Source organism: Trachemys scripta, chromosome 3, assembly GCF_013100865.1.
Source record: "Trachemys scripta elegans isolate TJP31775 chromosome 3, CAS_Tse_1.0, whole genome shotgun sequence".
Lineage (NCBI taxonomy): Eukaryota > Metazoa > Chordata > Testudines > Emydidae > Trachemys > Trachemys scripta.
Window position 1 is genome coordinate 131,923,140 of NC_048300.1, and position 20,151 is coordinate 131,943,290.

General features: G+C 42.4%; 1 protein-coding gene across 1 annotated transcript in view; it reads left to right on the top strand.

Annotated features, from left to right (window-relative positions):
- Positions 1–1,652: 1,652 nt before the first annotated feature.
- Positions 1,653–20,151, top strand: part of MMS22L (MMS22 like, DNA repair protein) — a 134,545-nt gene continuing 116,046 nt past the window's right edge. The window contains exons 1-7 of the mRNA XM_034766003.1: positions 1,653–1,739; positions 4,039–4,232; positions 5,498–5,623; positions 9,461–9,513; positions 15,521–15,608; positions 15,721–15,898; positions 17,190–17,283. Coding sequence (XP_034621894.1) covers positions 4,054–4,232; positions 5,498–5,623; positions 9,461–9,513; positions 15,521–15,608; positions 15,721–15,898; positions 17,190–17,283 — 718 coding nt within the window. The 5' untranslated portion in view covers positions 1,653–1,739; positions 4,039–4,053. The remainder of the gene's footprint in view (positions 1,740–4,038; positions 4,233–5,497; positions 5,624–9,460; positions 9,514–15,520; positions 15,609–15,720; positions 15,899–17,189; positions 17,284–20,151) is intronic.

Below are 20,151 nucleotides of genomic sequence, written 5' to 3' on the forward strand. Positions count from 1 at the left end.
TGGCTGGTAAGAGAATGGGGTTTTGGCATGTAACGTGTAGGAGGGGAGCTTAGGTGCAATTGGTGGGGGCAACAGTGTGTGTGGTGGTAGTTCAGGGAAGGATCGGTGGGAAGCAGAATTTAAATGGGCGTCTGTCAGCACAAAACGGGAGGTTGGCTGGGTGGGAATGAGGAGCTGTCTAAATGGGAGACTGAGGGAATATGATGGGCAGTTGGCAAGGAATTTGGGGTTGGATGGATGGGAGAGAAATGAGTGGGGTCACAGGAAGGAAACTGTGGCAGGTATTGTGGGAAATGACTAGGAAGGATGTGGTTGGATCCGTGAAAGGAAATGTAGTGTATGTGTGTGTGTGTGTGCCTAAAAGGGAATATACAGGTGGCTGGCAGAAATGATAGGCAGCTGGCAGGGAGTGGGGTGTGTGACCAGGAGGGGGAAAGGTGGACAACAAGGAATGCGGGGATTTGAATGGGTAGCTGGCAGGGAATGTGTGTGTGGCTGATAGAGAACTTGTGAAAGGTGCCTGGAAGAGGGAGATAGGCAGGGAGGGTGATAAGGAATGGCTGCCATGAGTGTGTGGGATGGGCAGGGCTTAAATTCTCATAGAGTATTTTCCAGAGCCCCCCATGTCTCAACATGCTATAAAATCTCCAGGAAATTTACATGTGCTCCACTCCAGACAGCTCTGGCTGAATATAAGCCCTGGGCATACAGGAGATGCTTGGGTGGCTGGCTGTCAGGAAAAGTGGGAGGTTGCTGATGAGAGCCTGGCCCAGAATGTGTGGTGGGGCTGATATGGAATAAGGAACCTGAGGGTGTGTGTAGCACAGCCTGATGGATGAATGAGTGCAGGAAAGGTGAAGGATAGCTGGGAGAGGGTAGTCTGAAATACAGGTGGTGGCTGGGAGGAAATGTGTGAATGCTGACTGCTAGGCAGATGCGTGCGGATGACTGGCTGATTGGGGCATTGGCTAGTGGGGAGTAGCACAGAGCCCTATGGCAGGAACGACAGGGCAGAATGCTGAGGGGGTTACTGGTGAGGAGTGGTGCAAAGGCCTGGGGTGGAGCTGGCGTTAAGGGATGGTGTGTGTGGGTGTGTGAATGGCACAGAGCCCTGGGGTGGGGTGACTGAGGCCAATGGTACAGACCCCCGAGGTGGAAGCAATGCTGGAGAGGTGGCTGGGGCGGATGGTGCAGAGCCCTGGGGTGGTAGAGGCAATGCTAGTGAGGGGGAGGAGGGCAATGCTGTGGGGGAAGGGTGCAGAACCCTGAGGAGCAATGCTGGGTGGCTGGGGGCAGGGCGTTGGATGTAGCTAGGTATGTGGCAGAGCCCAGAAGGGTGACGGGGGGATGGAGCAGAGGGCTGGGGGGGAAATGGAGCAGAGCTCAGGAGAGGGCAGCCTGCCCGTCCGGAAAGCAGCGTGCGTTGGGCGGGGGTGGTTCGCATGGCTGTCTCCTTTGCAGGCGGCACACAGGCAGCGGCCCGGTAATTTGCAGATGGCCCCTGCCAGGGGTTTGTCTCTTTCAGTCTGGCGGGCCGCAGGCGGAAGCGAGGTTGGGAGAGCGCGAGCGCCTCTGGAGACAGAGTGGGCGGAGTCACACAGGGGCCTTGTCCAATGAGCAGGGAGCGTGGCCGGAGATCCTGCCTTCGAGCACGCGCAGTAGCTGGATAGTTGTTGTGCGCGGGACGTACGGAAAAGTATCGGGGTTCGAACGGAGAAGAAACCAAAATCCCGAGACACGTAGGTAGCGCGTGCCCTGTGCCGAGGGCCCAGCGCGTGCACCTGGCCCCGGGGCTCGCACCTTCCCCGGCGCGTGCTCCTCCCCGCGCGCCGCTCTCCTTCTCTCGCCCTGTGCCCGATTGTCCCTTCCGTGTGCACCAAGTGCCTAGTGGGGACCCTCGGGGCATGACCTGCAGTGACTGCACCAACCTGGGTTGTCCCCAGCGCCCTCCCTTCTGCCCCCTGTATGGCCTACAGTGACTGCAACACCATGGGTGATCCACGGCACCCTCTCCACTGCATAGCCTACAGTGACTGCAGCACCATGGGTTGTCCCCAGCCCCCACCCCTCTGGTCCCTGCATGGCCTGCACTGACTGCCTTTGTACCTAGCCTGGGTTATCCCCAATGCACTCCCAGCTGCCCAGTGCATGGCTTCCACCGACTGCTTCTGTGCCCAGCATTTGTTATCCTCAGTGCACTCCCCTCTGCCCAGTGCTAGGATATATTTTCTATAGTGCGCTTTTCTCTGCCCAGTGTGTGGCTTCAAGTGACTGCATCCTTTACCCAGCATGTATTATTGCAAGTGCATGTGCTTTATGTGAAGTGTGTGTGTGGCCCTAGTTTGTATGCCCCATCAGGGTTTGAGAAAGCCCCATATAAGTAATGATTAGGAAGCTTTCTCTGGCAAGTGTGAGCACCCAACTTAACAAGCTCTTATGGTGGTGATGAAAACCTTTCAAATGTGACCTGATGCAATGTCGTATTGCCTGTATCTGCAGCCAGACAAATTCCTAGGAAGCGGTAATGAAAGTCTTGTGTCTGTTGCACTGGGGCTATTCAGCACCCTCTTATTATGACCCATTTTGGTGTTACTCATGTCAGTTACGTTCATTTGACTGGAAAACCAATAAGCAGCAGAATGGGAGAAGGACTCCAAAATGTTGGGGCGGAGGGTAAGTTAGGCAAGAGAAACTGGTTTCCAACAGTCAGAAAGTAATGATCGGAGGAAGGAAGGAAGAAAGTGGTTCCTTTTGTCTTTGTGTAGAGGTGTAGGGAGGAGAAACTTCCAATTTATCATATGCATAGCAGCTAGATTCTGATACAAAAGATATGGGCCCTCTGCATGGTGGTCGGAATTGCCGCATGTTTTTCGGCAGCTGGAGCTACTTTCCTTCCTAAGACATTGACCCTAAAATCATCTTTTTTTATCGTCCTCTTGTTTGCATCTCTGGCACTAGATATCTGATTTTTTTTTTTCCAAATGCTTACTGTAACAATCTAAATAAGAGAGAGTAGTTTTGCATTTTAAAGGAGGTATTTCTTCACTAAGAGCTTGCAAGGAAAGTTAGTAAAGTCTCAAATCAGCCATTGATTCAAATGTTCAGCAATACTGCAGGTGGGAAATGCACAGAATTGTATATGGATGGTAACTATGAAGATCCGTCCCTAATCCATCTCTGGAGTTAAATTAAAATGTGCTGTCCAGAAGTCATTGCCCTTTTTCTCCTTAAGGGATTCCTTCTGTGATCAGGTCCTACTGTATTTATAGTCAGGATTAGTTCAGGAGTGTATGAAGTGATCCCTTTAATTTGGGTCAGCCTATTAAGCTGTACGTCTATGTTTACTGTCATTTGCAAAATTACAATGAATATGCTTAATAATTCATGGGGAAGTTCAAAACCAGGCATAAAAGGTTGAAGATATGCTTAAGCAATGAATATTTGATGATATTGACTTGAGACTAAACAATACTGCAGAGTGAGTTAGATCATGTAAAAACATTACTAAGAAGTATCAGCAACCAAACTGAAACCATGGTTGAACTTAGAATAGACATAATTATGGGAGAGCTCTATAACCTGCACTTTCAGGTTACTGTTTAAAACATTAATTTTCTGTTGTTTTTTTTAAAGTCAATTACAAAGTTTTCTTTTAGACATATGCCCTTGTTTAGTGAACATTAATCTTCTTGCTTTTGTTCTCTCCCTTTTCACTTTCAGACTTTTTGGTAAACAGATTTTAAATACAAGCTTTCTTGCAGCCTTAGCTGAATCCGAATTAATCATATGGTAATTTGACTCACTTTATCAACATGCGAGTTACATAGTTGCATAATTAATATTGGAGCAGTGATTCAGTCTGCAGATTTATTGCTATTTAGCATGCACTTTAGCTGCAATGCTCTTTTATTGTAGGTCATGGATAACAGGGGAGTCTTTAACTCAATTACCTTTTTTCATTCAGTAGGGAAAATGTAGCTACAAGAAACCCATTTTCAGAAAACTAAGTTTTATTTGGTTTTTAAAATATATTTTCAGGAAAAAGTGTAAACAATGGATGATGACTTCACTATTTCCCTCACACCCCCATACCTCACTGAAAGCTTAGAGATGGCTATGGAAGTGGAAAAGGAGAACTCCAGCCCCCCTTGTTTTTCCTGTGCTTTAGACAATCGAGATGGAGGGAGAAACTTTTCTGTAGAGTCTCATCTAGCAAGTGGGTCTCTTAAGAGGTATGTTTATATTGAATATAAAGTATGTTATACTTTTGGAATGTTTCAGTTGCTTTGTGTCCCTCATACAAGCCTGCCACTCATACCAGGGAAGAAGAGTGGTTTTATGATTAAAATACTCAGGTTTTTGAGTTTATGATTAAAATATTCACTTCCTAGCTCTGCCACAGACTTCTTGTGTGGCCTTGGGCAAACCACTTCATCTTTATTTTCCCATCTATTCCCCATTTGTAAAATGAGGATGATAATTTCTTTCTCTGCCTTGTCTAGCTAGACTGTAAGTTCTTAGGAACACTGATCAAGGTATTCAGTACCTAGAACAACTGGGCTGCTTGGCACAATGGTAATACAAATAATAATCGTACCATCCTAGGCTGTGATTGGCTCACATCTCATAAATAAATAGTGTTTTGGTCCTCACCTAGAAGTATATAGGTGTTGCAGGAAGTAGCACTGGTAACTTAGTAGGTGCTGCCTTTCCCTCTGAGTACTGAATTATGTAGCCAAACATAGTGTCACTCTGTTTTCTTTACAGTTAAACTAGAAATGCTGTTTCTTGCTTTTCTTTAAACTGTGTGCAGTAATGATGCAGAATCGACAATAGGTGGCTGAGATAAACCCTGAAGTCTGTAGAGCACTTGAGTGTTAAGATAAAATTATTTTCTTGGTCTAGAGTTAGAGTAATTTATTATGAAACCGCAAACTATGTGGATGTGATTATTTCAGCTGTTGAAGGTTATGTTCTGTATCTATGTCCAAAGGGTTACTTATAAGTACTAGTAAGTCCACATAGAAGAATAAATGCTCATCCTAGAGATAATTATTAGACATGCTGGACCATTCAGGTGGATCAGTATTTCAACTGTGACATACATTGCAGTGGAGCGCTTTAGGTAATGTAGCAGTCTCCTTCGTCGTATTAAAAACAAACTGTATATCGTGCCTCAAGCAGGCTCCGCTGTAAGGGTGAAAGATGCTTTAGAATGATGGGCTAGTTTTTCTTTGTGTCTAAAATGTATTGTAGTTTATGACAGAGAGATGCTTTTATGCTGTTGGAGCTAGGAGCCATATTTTATATACTAGATATTGTATCCTTATAAAAGGTTTAACAGCCTTTCCTTAGAGAACATTGTTGGAACTTCCGGTCTATAGCGTGTACACTAAAGATATGTTGATAAAATAACACTGATACACAAGTCATCTGTAAGTACTATATCCTTTATAATATAGAAGAATCTGTGAATGGTGCTTGCTTTCTTTTTCAGGCTTTTGCTGAGACTGGATCCTTCTCCAACTGACTATGAAGAAGATACAGTGGAAATATTTGGCTTTCATTGGGTTACTGAAATTGCGTTAGTTGAGTCCTGTAGACTTCTCTTTGGTTTACTTAGGTATGATATTCTTATTACCTCATTGGCCTATTTCCAAGATTTAATTATACTGTGTGGCTTAATAAACTTCGGGGGTTTCTACATATGAAAGCCATAGACAAAATATCTTAAAGTGTAGTAAACATGATATTATGTGAGCAGTGCAATCCAGTGAGTGGCAGGTGCCTTACTGGTAGAGTAACTAAAATTGATGAACTATACACTAGTGAACTATGCATTAGAATTGGAGTGTAATGTGACTGGATGTTGAATTTCTACAGCAGCATGGCGCATGAGAAGAAATATATGTATTGCAACAATTTTATGCTTAATTCATAATGTACAGTAATACTTGTCTAGTTTCAGAGTCCATCCCTAAACTGTATCAGGTTTTGCTTTAATTAAATAGACTAAATGAACTTTTTTGTATGTGCACATAAACAAACGTGGATGCTATAAATCAAATACTGTAAATGTTGGACGAGGCATTTTCTTCACTTGTTTGGATTAGGATAGTGTCAGCAATCTCTTTGGATACAGTTACTCTGTATTTGACTTATTCAGTGCACATGTTTAATCTGGTCAGTGCAAACATACAGATCATTGATAATCCTCTTTGCTACTGTTAATCCTCAGGATGTAAAGCACATGGAAGGCGGACTGGGTTTTTTTGTATGATACTTCAAACATCTGTCATACATCCCATCACTCCTTTGATTACAGTGAATTCTACTGTACCTTGAGGGTATGACCATGGGCATGTCATGGAACATGTCATTAATAGGGTCTGGTCTTTGTAACATAATGGCACAGATCCTGAAAAATGGGGGAGAAATGATTTTTAAAAAATACATTGGCTCTGCTTCTTTGATATAAGCTTTGACTTCACTGTGGGTTTTTTCCCCACATAGAAAAAAAGATGGCAGGATAGCTCGTTAATGGTTTTGATTAGTTAATTGAATTTCTGTGTATCCCTTTTCAGCATTCTATCTGATTCATTTTGTGCCAAAAATTGATCCTGTTTGGTCACAGGAGTGTTTTCTATCCATGTAACTGATCTTCCTAACCCCTCACAAAGCCCTGCTCTCTAGACTCAGATTATCTTGTAGGATGGTAGGGAGGCACTAAGCACATTAATTGCCATCACTGGTGTCATTCTCTAGACTCCAATTGTCATATATAGCAATCAGGCTGGTGGAGTCACAGAGTTCGCCCTGGGGAAAGCAGCAGGGCTAGGTGGCCTTCTAAGGCTGCTTCTGATGAGGAAGCATTTCTTCAGCATAGAATAGAGCTTGTGTGGCATCTGAGCCCACAAGGTATGCATAGCTTTAGCTAACTCTTCACCTACAGAGGCAGTTTTGTAGGGAATGGGGCTCTAATATGTGAACTCTGCTTAGCCAGTTATTTTCACTAATAACATTTGCTTAAAATTGTACTGTGCGCATAAAAAAAACTGAACGTATCTTTCAAATGAGATATAAAACTGAGTTCCTGAATATTTGTGGCCAGGAAACTTCCTCTTGAGCTTTTTATAAGAATACAGTCATTAAACACTGGTGTCCTGGCCCAAATCCAATTTTGGTAATTACATTTTGCTAGATACATTACCCTTGTGTTTAGTGTTGGATATGGCTGTGTTCATTCCATCCTGCCCTAAAGATTTGTTTAGTGGTAAGGTGATTCCAAATTCCACACCAAAGATTATTTCAGTTGTGGGTGAAGTGAGCCTTGTACGGATTTTGTAGCTGAAGTGTAAAGCACTTATCTTTTTGGATGAAATATACTCTATTTATCAAGGCAATATAATTATTCTTTATTTCTGTTCGTTGATGTCTCCACCAACTCCCAGTTAGAATCTCTCTCACTCTCTTTACATTTTCCCAAACAGCGGTCTTTATCTCTCTCAATACCATTTGTTCTCCTTCACCAATACTCCATTGCTTTCTTTTTTTGTGACCTGAGGCTATGTCTACACTACAGACCTTACAGTGGCGCAGCTGTACCACTGCACCTGCACCGCTTTAAGGTCTCCTGTGTAGCCGCTTTATGCAGGAGGGAGAGAGCTCTCCCACCAGCATAATTAAAACAGCTACCACCGCTTATTGGGTGTATTTCGGTGGGACTTTTGTCAGTGAAACTTTTGTCAGTCATGGTGTTTTTTTTTTTTTCCCCCTCCCACATCTCTGACCGACAAAAGTTTTGCCATCAAAACTGCTAGTGTAGACAAAGCCTGAGTCTAATTGACTCCTCTCTTCCCCTTCCGCCCCCCTGGGCTCACTCCTTCTCTGCACTATATTGATTTAATGATTTCTTTTTTAAACTATTACTTTATATTTGACTCCTATGCTTCCTGCTCTCTCCACTTATCTAACTTTCAACTTTGGTACTCCTCTATGTTGAAATCACCAAGTTCTTCCATCTTTTCCCACACAATGGATGTGGTTGAAAAAACTTATCCAGTGTTTAATAGAGTTTGTAGTGTGGATGAGATATAGCTGGCTGAAGCTCAACCCAAATGACTGAAGTGGCTTTTGTACAATGTGGGGAAAGAATGGTGGACCTTATTTTGGTGTCTCCACTTGTAGGAGTATTCTCAACTCTCCTTGTACAGGCATCCAACTGGGGCTTATTGGATCCTTGCAGGATAGCTGGAGATATCATAGGGTTTTTAAAATTTGCGCTTGACAAAAAGGATGCAGCCTTTTCTTTCGTGACCTCACCATGGTTATGTATGCCTTTCTCACATCCAAATTACTGCTATACACTCTACATGGGGGCTACACTTGAAAGCAATCTGAAAATTACAGTTAGTGCAGAATGTAGCGGCATTATTATTAGTTGGCACTTCCTGTTGGATTACGTTGCACCTGTGTGCTGTGATTTGCAGTGGCTGTCAAACACATTTCTTAGTGAAGTTGTTGGCTTTCACCTACAAAAACCATGAATTATTGAGCTCTTCCTACCTTAGAGACAATCTCCCCTTACCCAATACTGTGGCTGTTTTTATTAATTAAAGTACCCCAAATTAATAATAGTCATCACCCTACTTTATATAATGAGGGGGCTGCTGGCTGGGCAATCAATCTCCATGGGGGTCGTCTATTCTGTAAATCATTTCTGCCCCACTTGTTTACCAGAGCTTGGAATTGGTGGCCTTGAGTGTGGGCTGCATGACTTGTCTGTTCTCCCAAATTTATATTGGGGCAAGATGGGGGTGTTGACGAGTGTTTGGGGATAGATGATAAGAGGAGAGTCTGTTGAACTGACTTTTGTAGTTGTTTACTTTTGGACACAAATTAAGAGACTGACTAGTACATTTTATGAATCTAAATAAATCACTTAAGCTACACCTTGCTTATCTCTTGTCTGATCCTTTTTTTGGCTTTCTCTTATCTGACTTCTCTAGTTTGTTATAAATGCTGCTAAAGTCGTCTTCTGCCACTTCATTCATATATTTTCCCCCAAAATCCCTTCAGTAGATTATCTTTTTCCATATCAAATTCTTCACTTTCAGAATCCTGCCCAGTCTTGCCCCTCCTACATCTCTATTCTCATGTCTGCCTGCTCCAGCCCTATACACTTCTTGCTTTAGCCATTATTTTTTCTTGGTGCCCTCCCTGCCATGCTTGGAACAGCATTGCATTTTCCTTATGATGATCCCTCCTATTTGATGTCTCTGTAGTCCCTCCTGAGTGACCTGATGCCCAGTTTATGCTCTTGTAAGCTTTTCTAGGAAGAGACTGTTTCTTATTTCGTGTTTTGAAAAACATTCTATACATTTACAGCACTATAAAATAAATGTTTGTGAAATATCCTTTAACTCTATAATACATAGTTTTGTGGTATCTTTTTAATTAGGCAACACATACACAAATTGGAAAACCTAGTACAGATGAGTTCATCAGACTTTGGTAAGTTTGACATATTTCCATTTATATTGGGGTGGAAGATGGTCTTTTTATTATATGGGTGTAAAGAGTCTAGCACAACAGGGCTTGATTCCTGATTGGGGCTTCTAGGTGCTACTACAATACAAACATTAATAATATGTATTAGCATAAGCCTGCAATTTCTTAATATCTCTGGCTGTATATATTTCTGACATTATTGCTGTGGTAGGCTAAAGTGAGTGGGAAGAAAGATGTCTGCTGTTCTTAGCAGAAGTGTCGTGACTCACTTCAGTACCAGCCTAACTATATGTTGATTATCTAGGAAATGCCTAGGGTGAAATCTCGGCCCTCTTGAAGGCCATGGGATTTTTGTCATTGACTTCAACAAGGCCAGGATTTCACTGATAGTGCAGGGCTTAGTGAACCGTTAATTCTTTGAATTAAAAATAAAAAGTTAATTCAAGCTCACAATGATTTTAGTTATTAAGATAGCATTTTTCCGTATCCTCCTGGCTTATATATAAACAAGCTGTTATATTTGCTTAGTTTAGAAATTATTTATGGACTTCATTTGTCCTTGCAACAGAATCGATGAAATGGCAGCGCTACAAAACTGTTAATTTGAATTAAATACTAAGGCATGAGAAGTACGTTTCTGAAGGATTATTGCAGCCTTAGGCTTATTGTGAGTTTGAAGGCCAAATTACTTCAGCGAGTTGAGAACTGAAGTAATTGCTCAGAAATACGCTCCCTATGGTATCCTGTTGCTACTTGGAAATACTTGTTATAAAAGCACAAATAAATATCTGCTCTTTTTGTTTGAGATTCTTATAATGGTGTTAATTTAATTGATGATCCAACCAATCAGCTGTTCCATTATAGTTGTAGGTCTGAGCTTGTCGTCTTGCTTCTTTTATAAACATCTAGTTTCAAGGGCTAGTTGATTTGTCATAAAAGTCTAGTTTTGGCTGAGATTTTACCTTTAAGGTCTCAGCCTGGAAAGGATTTTATTTTAAATTCCAGTTAATCTTCTATATGTTGTTTATGGACCAAGAAAAAGTAATTTATTTTTTAAATTTAAGCTTCTATTTGAGGCTCTTTACTTTATCTTGTTCACTTTGTCAGATATCAAGGTAGCAACATATAATAAAGTAAAATAGTTAACAAAATAGTACAGAAATGTTTGCCAAAAATCAAATGTAGGAGCCATACTATGTCTTCTTTAAGTGAGGCGCCATGTACTTCTGGGCAGACTTAGCCTAAATTCTGTGGCACTATTGCTGCTATTTCCTCTTCCAGAGAGTCATATGTAACTTCTGTAACGTTACCTGCTTCTGGAAAAACCTTAATAACTTCATGCAACTGCTAATGCACTTCCTTCTTTTACAGTCTTTGGTATAATAATGCTTTCATTCATGTAAGAAATACATGCAGGAGTGTGCTGTTGAAGTGCCAGGGTTGACTGAAGACATGGTTCCCTTCAGGCCCTGAGGTGCATGCAGTCTGTAAGAGACACACACAAAGCAAATGTTTGTAAAGCATTTGGGTGTCCTTTGTTCAAAGGTATCATAAATATTATTGTTACCAGACCTAATGCTAGAAAATGGAGCAAAGTCTGAGTAAAAGCAAACAATTTGCTCTCCTGAAAATAATTGCAAAGCTGAGGGATTAAATCCTCTGCCCCAGTTGCCCAGAGTGCACATGCAATTAGGCCACAGCCATTAAATACAGAGTATTTGAGGGAGGAATGGGCCAAATCTGCTGCTTCCATCATCCCCCAAATTTGGTTTGGGCCCTGTGGATGGGTTGTACATGTACACCAGGCCAACCCATATTACCCTCCATTTCTCCCTCTACTCCCAGTAGGCTTTGGAGAGTCACTGCAGAAATCTCTGAGGTGTGACGGGTGTGTGCAGATCCTTTTTCCCTTTTACGTTTTTGTGTTTGATATTTCAAGTCACTTACAAAACGTTTTACTGTAATGGGAGTACTCACCTCTTGAGTGCGTCCTAGCAGATGGGTTTGGTACTGCAGTCTCTCGCACTCTGCTCTCCCTCCAGACTGCCAGTCAACACTGGTGGATCTTCAGTTGCTCGGCCCTCCAACCAAGTCACAACATCCAAATGAACCTCTTCTAGGATAGTAGAGAGTCCAATAAATGAACAGTCCTGTTGTCCTCACTAGTGTCTTCAGCCTGTGCTCTGGGCCCATTTAATTCAGTCTTGTTTGGGCTCTCAAATAACTCCTGTCCCCTTCTTGGGGTTTATGCCACTATGGCTGGTGGGGGAATCCAGGCCTGCTCACTACTCTGGATTCCAACCCATGGACATTATAAACAGCAGCTGCACCCTGTTTGATTTTCAGTTCGTTGGTGCTTCATCTCTGGGCCTGTACCTACTTGGCCCCTTTTAGTTTCACCCTTATATCAGGGTTAATGTTCTTGGATCCTCTCTCTCTCTCTGCAAACCTAGCTTAAGCAAACACAGCAAGAACTAAACTCTAGCTATCCCCAATACACCTTTGACCAGAAAGGCACTCCCTTCCTCACCCCTCTGGTCCTAGCGAGGAACTGACCTGCTGAAACCCTGCAGCTCCCTGCTGGGCTTCAATTGCATGATTCTGTGAGGTCTCTTTAGGCATTCCTGGAGAACTCACTTTCATTGCTCCTTTCCTGTCATTTTGCTGCTTTGTGGGGAGGGGTGTAGTAGGACTTTTGGGCCTCCTGTAGGGAGCTGCATAGGCCAGGTACACCCCATCACATACTTCAGTTACAGTGTCAAACAAAATTAACAATATTTAACAGCATGTTGCATATTAATTGTACCTGTTTATATCATTCCCCTTTCCCCTTCTTTCAAATGATATAAATGCAACTGTAACATGATATATGTATATTTAATCATTCATATTAATTTTTAAAACCTTTATTGGGAAGCTGACTATTTTCCAGGGATGAAGGGGAAGCTAGGAAATATGGAAAGTTAGAGGTGGGATGGGGAATGTAAGTCAGTTATTGTCCTACGTGTATGCCCTTCTTGACTATTTATTGTTCCTGTAAGTACAAGATTATTGTGTTCATATAAAAATATCTTGATTACTTCAGTATTTCTGTTGTATTGTTTTCCTATCTAAAGTAGACCAATACTTTTATTTGTTTTTATCCCTTTTTTGACAATATCAATAAGTAATAATCTCCTCCTGCCTCGATCATTGCAAATAATTTTCATTACTGGAGCTCAATATTTAATTTAAACAACTTCCCCATTTAGGTCTTATGTCAATGTCCAAGTATCTAATTTTATTATCCACTACTTTTGTTGAGCATTTGTAATCTTTTAAGAATCTTTTGGATGCAAGACATAGTATTAAAGGCTTGTCTACACTTGAAATGCTGCAGCTGTGCTGCTGTAGTGCTTCAGTGTGGACACTACCTACACCAACGGGAGGGGTGGTTCTGTTGGTGTAATTAACGCAAGAGGTAGTAGCTAGGTCAATGTAAGAGTTCCTCCATCAACCTAGTGCTGTCTACACTGGTGGTGGGGTTGGTTTAACTATGCTACTAAAGGAGGTGGATTTTTCATACCCTTGAGTGGTGTATTTAAACCAACTTCATTTTCTAGTGTAGACTAGGCTTTAGAGTAGTTTAGGCTGTACCCCAATTCCTGACCAAAAGCTTCAATTATTTATTTTATACTAGCCAATTTGTATTTATAACTTGCATAACAAGCATAAGGTCATCAGCATATAATGAAACTGTTTTCTATTCTATCTATACACTTATTCCTTGAACATGTGTCCCTGAAATTTTGGGCTAGTGCTTTGATAATTAAATCACGTAAGAAAGGTGTAAGGGACGTCCCCTCTCATTCTGTGTAATGGTATTGGCTCAGTATTTTCCCCCAAGTGCATGTCATAGGATTTTTATAGATTGTTTTGTTCCACTTCTGCAGTGTCCCTCAAAACCATATTTCTCTAACATTCTGAATAGAAATATGCATTCTATTGAGACGGTTCATAGTTAGAATGTAGACCTCTTTAGTGCTTCTGGAGTGCTGTACCACATATAAAAGTTTTCTTCTTCTTGCTTGCTGCTTCTTTGTGCTTGCTCGTGTCAATTCTATTCTAGTTGTGTGTGCTCTCACGTGCACGGTTGTTGGAGATTTTTGCTTTAGCAGTATCCATAGGGCCAGCTGGCCCACCCCTTGAGTGCCGCACTCGTGTGTCTGTATATCAGGCACCACCAGCTTTCAGTTCCTTCTTACCGCCCGTGGTGGTTAGTCGGAGCGCCTTTCCTTGCATAGCAAGGGCTAGCGGCTTCATTTCTTCTGACTTCAAGCCTTAGGGTCTTGTAAATAGTTGTTTATAGTAGTTAGTGTTAAGTAGCTGTTAAACATAGTTAGAAGTTAGAGTCCCAGCGGGGACTTTGCCCCAGGTGGGCCATGCTCCAGTCTCCGGGGTTTAAGCCCTGCACAGACTGTAACAGGCATATGCCTGTAAGTGATCCTCGCAGCAGCTGCCTCAAGTGCGTATTTGTAAAAATCTTTGACTCAGGACTCAGAAAGAGCGGGATATTCATTTGTGAGCGCTCCTTATGGAGGCTGCCCTTTGTCTGGCTTCCGAGTTGTCCCGCCAAGACTCGCCTAGTACCTAGGCCTCGGTGCGCAGCGCACCCCCGTCACCAGTGCCCAGAAAGAAAATGAAGAAGCACAGTTCTGCAAAAAAGGCCATGGGGCATTGGCCAAACGACCCAGTTCGGGCTGCCCAGCCACTCCAGAGCCATGTGGACGTGCCGCCTTGGTCGGGGCCCTTAGCCCCTTAAAGGATCCACGACTGACTCCCGGGAGTGGTAGGGGACCCAAACTTCTGGCAGCATTGACGCTTTTCTAAGTTTCCCTGCCGTGGAGAGAGCGGAGGCCTCCACAGCGGTGGCACTACATGCGCCGCAGGAAATGGCAAAGGCTCCTTACGAGGGCAAGCCAGCCTCTAAGACCCCTCAGGGGGCAATGGAGCGCCGCCGATCTCCCGGGCCAAGGCAGTGCTCTCCATCTTTGCACCGCAGATCTCCGGCATTGCAGCCCAGATCTCTGTATTACTGGCACCGTTTGCCCTCATGTCAGTCGTCCTCTAGGCATAGATCTTGGTCGCCTGCCCCGTGGGAGCATTTCCCATCACGATTCTGGTCCCCCTGGCCCTGGTCCCCTGGATACTGGCACCAATCTTCCCACTCCAAACACCAGTCTCTGGCAGCGACGGTCAGCAGGCAGACTCAGACATCAACGGCCCTGCCGTGGTCCCCGGAAGGGGATTCCTCTGGCACGGAAGGGTAGTTTAGCCTCTTGCCAAGACCCCACCAGCGTGACTGGACACCTGAGGCCGCATCGACATCTATGGCACTGCCTTGGCGGCATGGCCAGTAGTCAGCAGAGTGGCCTTATTGGAGTGTGTGGGGCATGCTGGTGATGATGATGCCCCTTTTGCACCGCTCATCTGCCACCACATCGGAACAACAGCTGTCTGCACCGGCAGCACCGGGCTCAGTACATGATACGCACTCGGAGGTCTGGGTAGAGGAGGCAGTGTGCCCACCCCATAGTGTACCTAGGAATTTGTCTGATGATGGTGTTTTTCCATTCTTCCATCTCTTCTTATTAAAACTAATCCATAACAATGCTTGCTTACATCTTCACAGATTCTAAAGTTGTGCTTTTCTGTTTTTTAATCTACTGTGTCAGGGAAAACAAGTGAAGATAATGTGAATGATTCCCACTGTACTGAACTATGTATGGCATTTTCTCTTTCTTTTTACCTTTAACTGGACCGTGTTTTGTGATAGTTTGTGTGGAGGATACTTAGCAGGGAAAAATTGTAATATAACATTTTATTTACAGTTGAACGATATTGTTTAAACAGAATTGCTCTTAGAACTTATTGTGAAATATTTTTATCACTACAGTGTCATTAGTATTATAAAGATTTCTTTTGAAAGAAGTGATTTTATGCCTCTGACTTGTTAATTTTCTGTGTTCAGGTCAGGCTGCAAATCTACACTCTGAAGCAGGCAACATCAGACATCAGTGTATTGCATTTCTGCATTATGTGAAGGTGTTCATCTTCAGGTGAGATAACATACACAATTTCAATAACTAGTTAACTTATTGTGTGTAATTAGTTTTGAATAACCATCTGTTATGCACCCTTTAATTATATATTGATGTGCTGTTCATTCAGATACCTGGAATCACACAAAACAGAGGATGACGGGCTACTTCATCCATATGAAGAACTGGAAGTCCAGCTCCCTTCAGTGCTGGTTGAGGAGCTTCATGCCTTGACCTTACATATTGGACATCTGTATGAACTCCCAAGTAGTATCCTGGGAGCATTTACCATTCAACATCAGGCAAAGGTTTGGCTTATCTTTTTAATACATCATACAACAGTCCAGATTTGACTCTTACAAATTATGATGAATAAAAGTTAGTTTTATTTAAAAAATGGGAATGCATCTCATGCACTTATTAGTTAAGTGTCATCCTATATTGCTCAAACAGTTATTTTTTGACATTGGGTGTATTAGACCTTGCATTTTCTTTGTACAATATTTCCCTTTTAGAATCCTTATTGGCATTATGCAAATAAAATGTAATTTATATTTAGAGGTGAATAAATAGGCTTGATCAATCGGCTTGTCATAGTGCTATTATTTGTTTTTCAAAAATTAATTGTGTTTATCCATGATGACAATGAGAACTCTCGAGTTCCCAACTAGAAGAGGCACTTTTATAAAGACAAATTCTGAAACTTGTCTAAAACAGGAAAAGAGCATCTTTGTGCAGGAGAAAACTGCAATAACTCCATTTCCCTTTTGGGGGGGAGGGATAGTTCAGTGGTTTGAGCATTGGCCTGCTAAACCCAGGGTTTTGAGTTTAATCCTTGAGGGGGCCATTTAGGGATTTGGGGCAAAAATCTGTCTGGAGATTGGTCCTGCTTTGAGCAGGGGGTTGGACTAGATGACCTCCTGAGGACCCTTCCAACCCTGATATTCTATGAACATTTAATAGACTAGAGCAGTATACAGTTGTAAGATTTTTCCATTTGGGGTAGGGAATATTTTTACTTTATTTTGTTTAAAAGGGATTCCATGATTAGAGCGCTATACAAATCATTACGATGAAGGAAAATACCTATGGTAAGGAGTGACATTTTGATTCCTGCCATTCAGTCTGTTTGGGTCAAGGACTGATGAAGAACTGATGTTCTCTGTCTCTAGGGATGGATGCGTTACACTTTGAGTAGCTCTGAGGTCTCAGAGGTTAAAATGGTTAGGGCTCTGAATAAAAAAGTTGATCCTTATTATGGTCCATTTACCAGTTCTCTGCTGTCTAATAATGTGTGTGCTAGAAGGGCACATAGGGATTTGATGGTGCTTCAACTGTTCACCTTGAACTAAGATGTTTTGGTTAGTTGGATTGTGGGTTAGTTTAAAGATTTTGTGAACCTGCTCTAAACAGAAGAGTAAGTGTGTGAGGAAGAACATTTTCTCTTTCACTTTGGAACGTATTATTTAATGCGATACTTGCCATCAGTGGGACTCCACATGGTCATAGGAGTCTGCCTGTCCTCGTGGTTCTTAGGATAGGATCCAGGCTTTGCTTAGGAAATATGAAATTAGAAAAAAAAATTGTCTTTTATCACAGCTGTTTCCTCCATCGTGGCATTTACTGCATCTCCACTTGGATATCCATTGGCTAGTGCTGGAAATTCTTCATGTCCTAGGCGAGAAGATGCTGCGTAAGTCCATCTGTTTATGGTGCATGTTTGTGCTTTGCATATTTTTAGTGATTTAGTTTCCGCCCCCCAGGTTATATATGTTTCTGATCTGAAGTTGTCCAAATTAGTTTACTTTCTTTGGGGATTAGTTTCTGCATTTACTTTATTTTTTTTTCTTTTTAATTGCTATTAGATACATTGGCTAAAATCAAGAGTGGTGAGGGCAGGTTATTTCCAAGTTTTCCCACATGCTTTGGCTAGTGCATCTCAATCTGGATGTACAGTACAGTTACTAATCCGGGGTTGATCCTGTCCTAATGAAGGTTGACAATTACATCAAATTGTATTGTGGATTTGTGCTACTGGGATTAGACTGAGCCATCAAATTATTTTCTCTTGAAACTTCAAATGACTCAAGTTTAATTTAAAAAAATACACTTCTGAATGTTGCTTGCAAAAAATCAAAAGATGATGAACAGCACACAATAATTTGATGTGAATGGGGTGGAAAGGGTATCCAGGGATGGCTGATACAGATTTGAAGAGAATGGTCAAGACCATAGAGAAACTCGTTGATGTTATGTTGAGGCCATGATTTTAAAAGAGGACACTTCCTCATCAGTTCCAAGCAACATGTCTGTGCTTCATTTATGAGAATTCTTGAGGAGATTTTGTGATTGATTTAAAAAAAAAAAATCCACATTTTTGTGCACAGGCGACCACTGAGGAGGTATTGGGAGAAGAGAGAGACCTTGGCCAAAGGAGTGTGTGAAAATATAGTGAGAAAAGGGCAAACCAATATGTGTGTGTGTGTGTGGGGGGGGTTTAGTGGCTTTACAGGGCAAGGAGTACACTGAAACTAGTAAGCTGTTTATGGTAGCAACTAAAGTAAAAGGTCAGGGAATGCAGTCGAGGAGAACAGCTTCAAAGCAATTCAGCTTGCTAGAGAAAAATGGTTGAAATACGAAGGAGGGCAATATGAGTTGCATAGTGAGGATTATTTATGTATTATTCATTTGTGTGTCAGCCAAGTCAAGCACAAAAAATAATTCTAGAGTACTATTTCTTTCCCCTTTCTATAAGTGTTGTGTCACATTGCATTGAAATCCTCTTTAGTATAGAGCTTCTAAATAATGGTCCAATACTGGTACATATGTGAATTACAAAAATTGTAGTCATCTAGACATTGAGGTATATGAGAGCCAGCTCCTCTTTTAGTAATTCATTTGCTGTTGTTGGGGTGGAGTGAAGGAGGCCAACAAGACTTCCTTTTAAGTTTCCATTCATAATACAGTGTTATGGAAAGGCAGATATATACTTGTCCAAGAACTACAGTAACATTTAACTGCCACGTACAAGTTGGAGTAATAATAAATATATTTGACATTCATATATCACTTTACGTTAACTAATCTCCACAACTTCCCATAAGAAAGATATACTAAAACATATAAGGGGCTGATTCTGCCACCTTTACTCACGTTGAGTAAAATCTTACTCCATGTGGGATCCCATTGACCTTTCAGCTGAAATTCAACTTGACCTAAATAGGACCCAATAAGGTGTTGATCAACATGAGAAAAGGTGGCAGAATTTCGTCCATAGCTAATACATTATATAATTGTACAAAATGTATTATAGTAGGATGTCGCATAATAAAGAGTTTTCAGCAAAAACAGTTATAAAGTATATGTTCACTTGAATTCAATAAGCGTAACTTTGATATTAGCTGCCCTCAAGCAATGAATTTCTAAACATTTATATCACTTGCTTTTGTTTTTTTTCATGTGTACAAAAAATTTTAGACACTTGATTGCTCAGTTACTTGAGACCCAATGCAGCTGCTATTTAAATTAATAACAAAATGCCTCATTATGTCACTAAGAGCAGTACTCATGCTTGGTCACTTATCTACAGTGTTGTGAGTCCTCCAAAATATTCATCTTTGATTTTGTTCAGCAGTTTAGTTATGGATTCCGTATCCAAAAAAAAATCTTGTATTCCTGTGCGAATTCTGCACTACTGTGCACATGCATAATTAATGATCCATACATATTTTAATTTTTTGCGCAGAAAAAAGCTTCTGCTGAAATGTTGCTGCAGTTCTGCCTTATGCCTATCAGAGGGCGCAGTGGCGCAAGAACAGCAGCGGCTCCCAGCCAGCAAGGGAAGGGAGGGAGCCTGTAGTGCTTTCTTTGTAGTGCCTGTCAGGCCAGGTCAGGAGATAGGGACTATGGGTTGACAGACAGCATGGGGTGCTGGGGGGAGGTGAGAGTGTCAGACAGGGGCTCATAAGGGCTAGTGCAGGAGGATAGACTGGGGTTGGGGCTGAATGGGAGTGGAGACAAAGGACCACGGGGGAGGTGCAGGGCCACATGGTGATGGAGGGGGTGTAGAGCTACATAAAGACAGAGGGTGGCTGGGTGGAGGCACACAGAGACAAATGGGGACAGGCAAGAGGTTACAGGGACACAGACAGGGGAGTGGCTGAGTGGGGGCACAGAGCCACATGGGGAGGGGGGAGGGATGCAGGGCCACATAGGGATGGGGGGAGTGGGTGTCCGAGTGGGGGCGGAGGGACACATGGGGATGGGCAGATGTGCCTGACTGAATGGGAGAGGCTAGGGGTCTGCATGGGGAAAACTCCCTAACAATCCCTTCCTGCCCCGCAAAAAAACCTGTTCCATACTTTTCCCACCCATACCCAACAACCCTCCATGTTCACACCCAGGTTTCTTCCCAGCAATTTACCTCCATCTCCTTCAGCTCCTCTGTTATCCCAGAATCCCCCCAAGTCTTTGCACTGTTTCTGATGGGCGTGGGAAATACGGTTCTGTATTGTAGTTTAAAGGAATTATTACTCAGAGTCCTGTATTAATATGCCTCGTA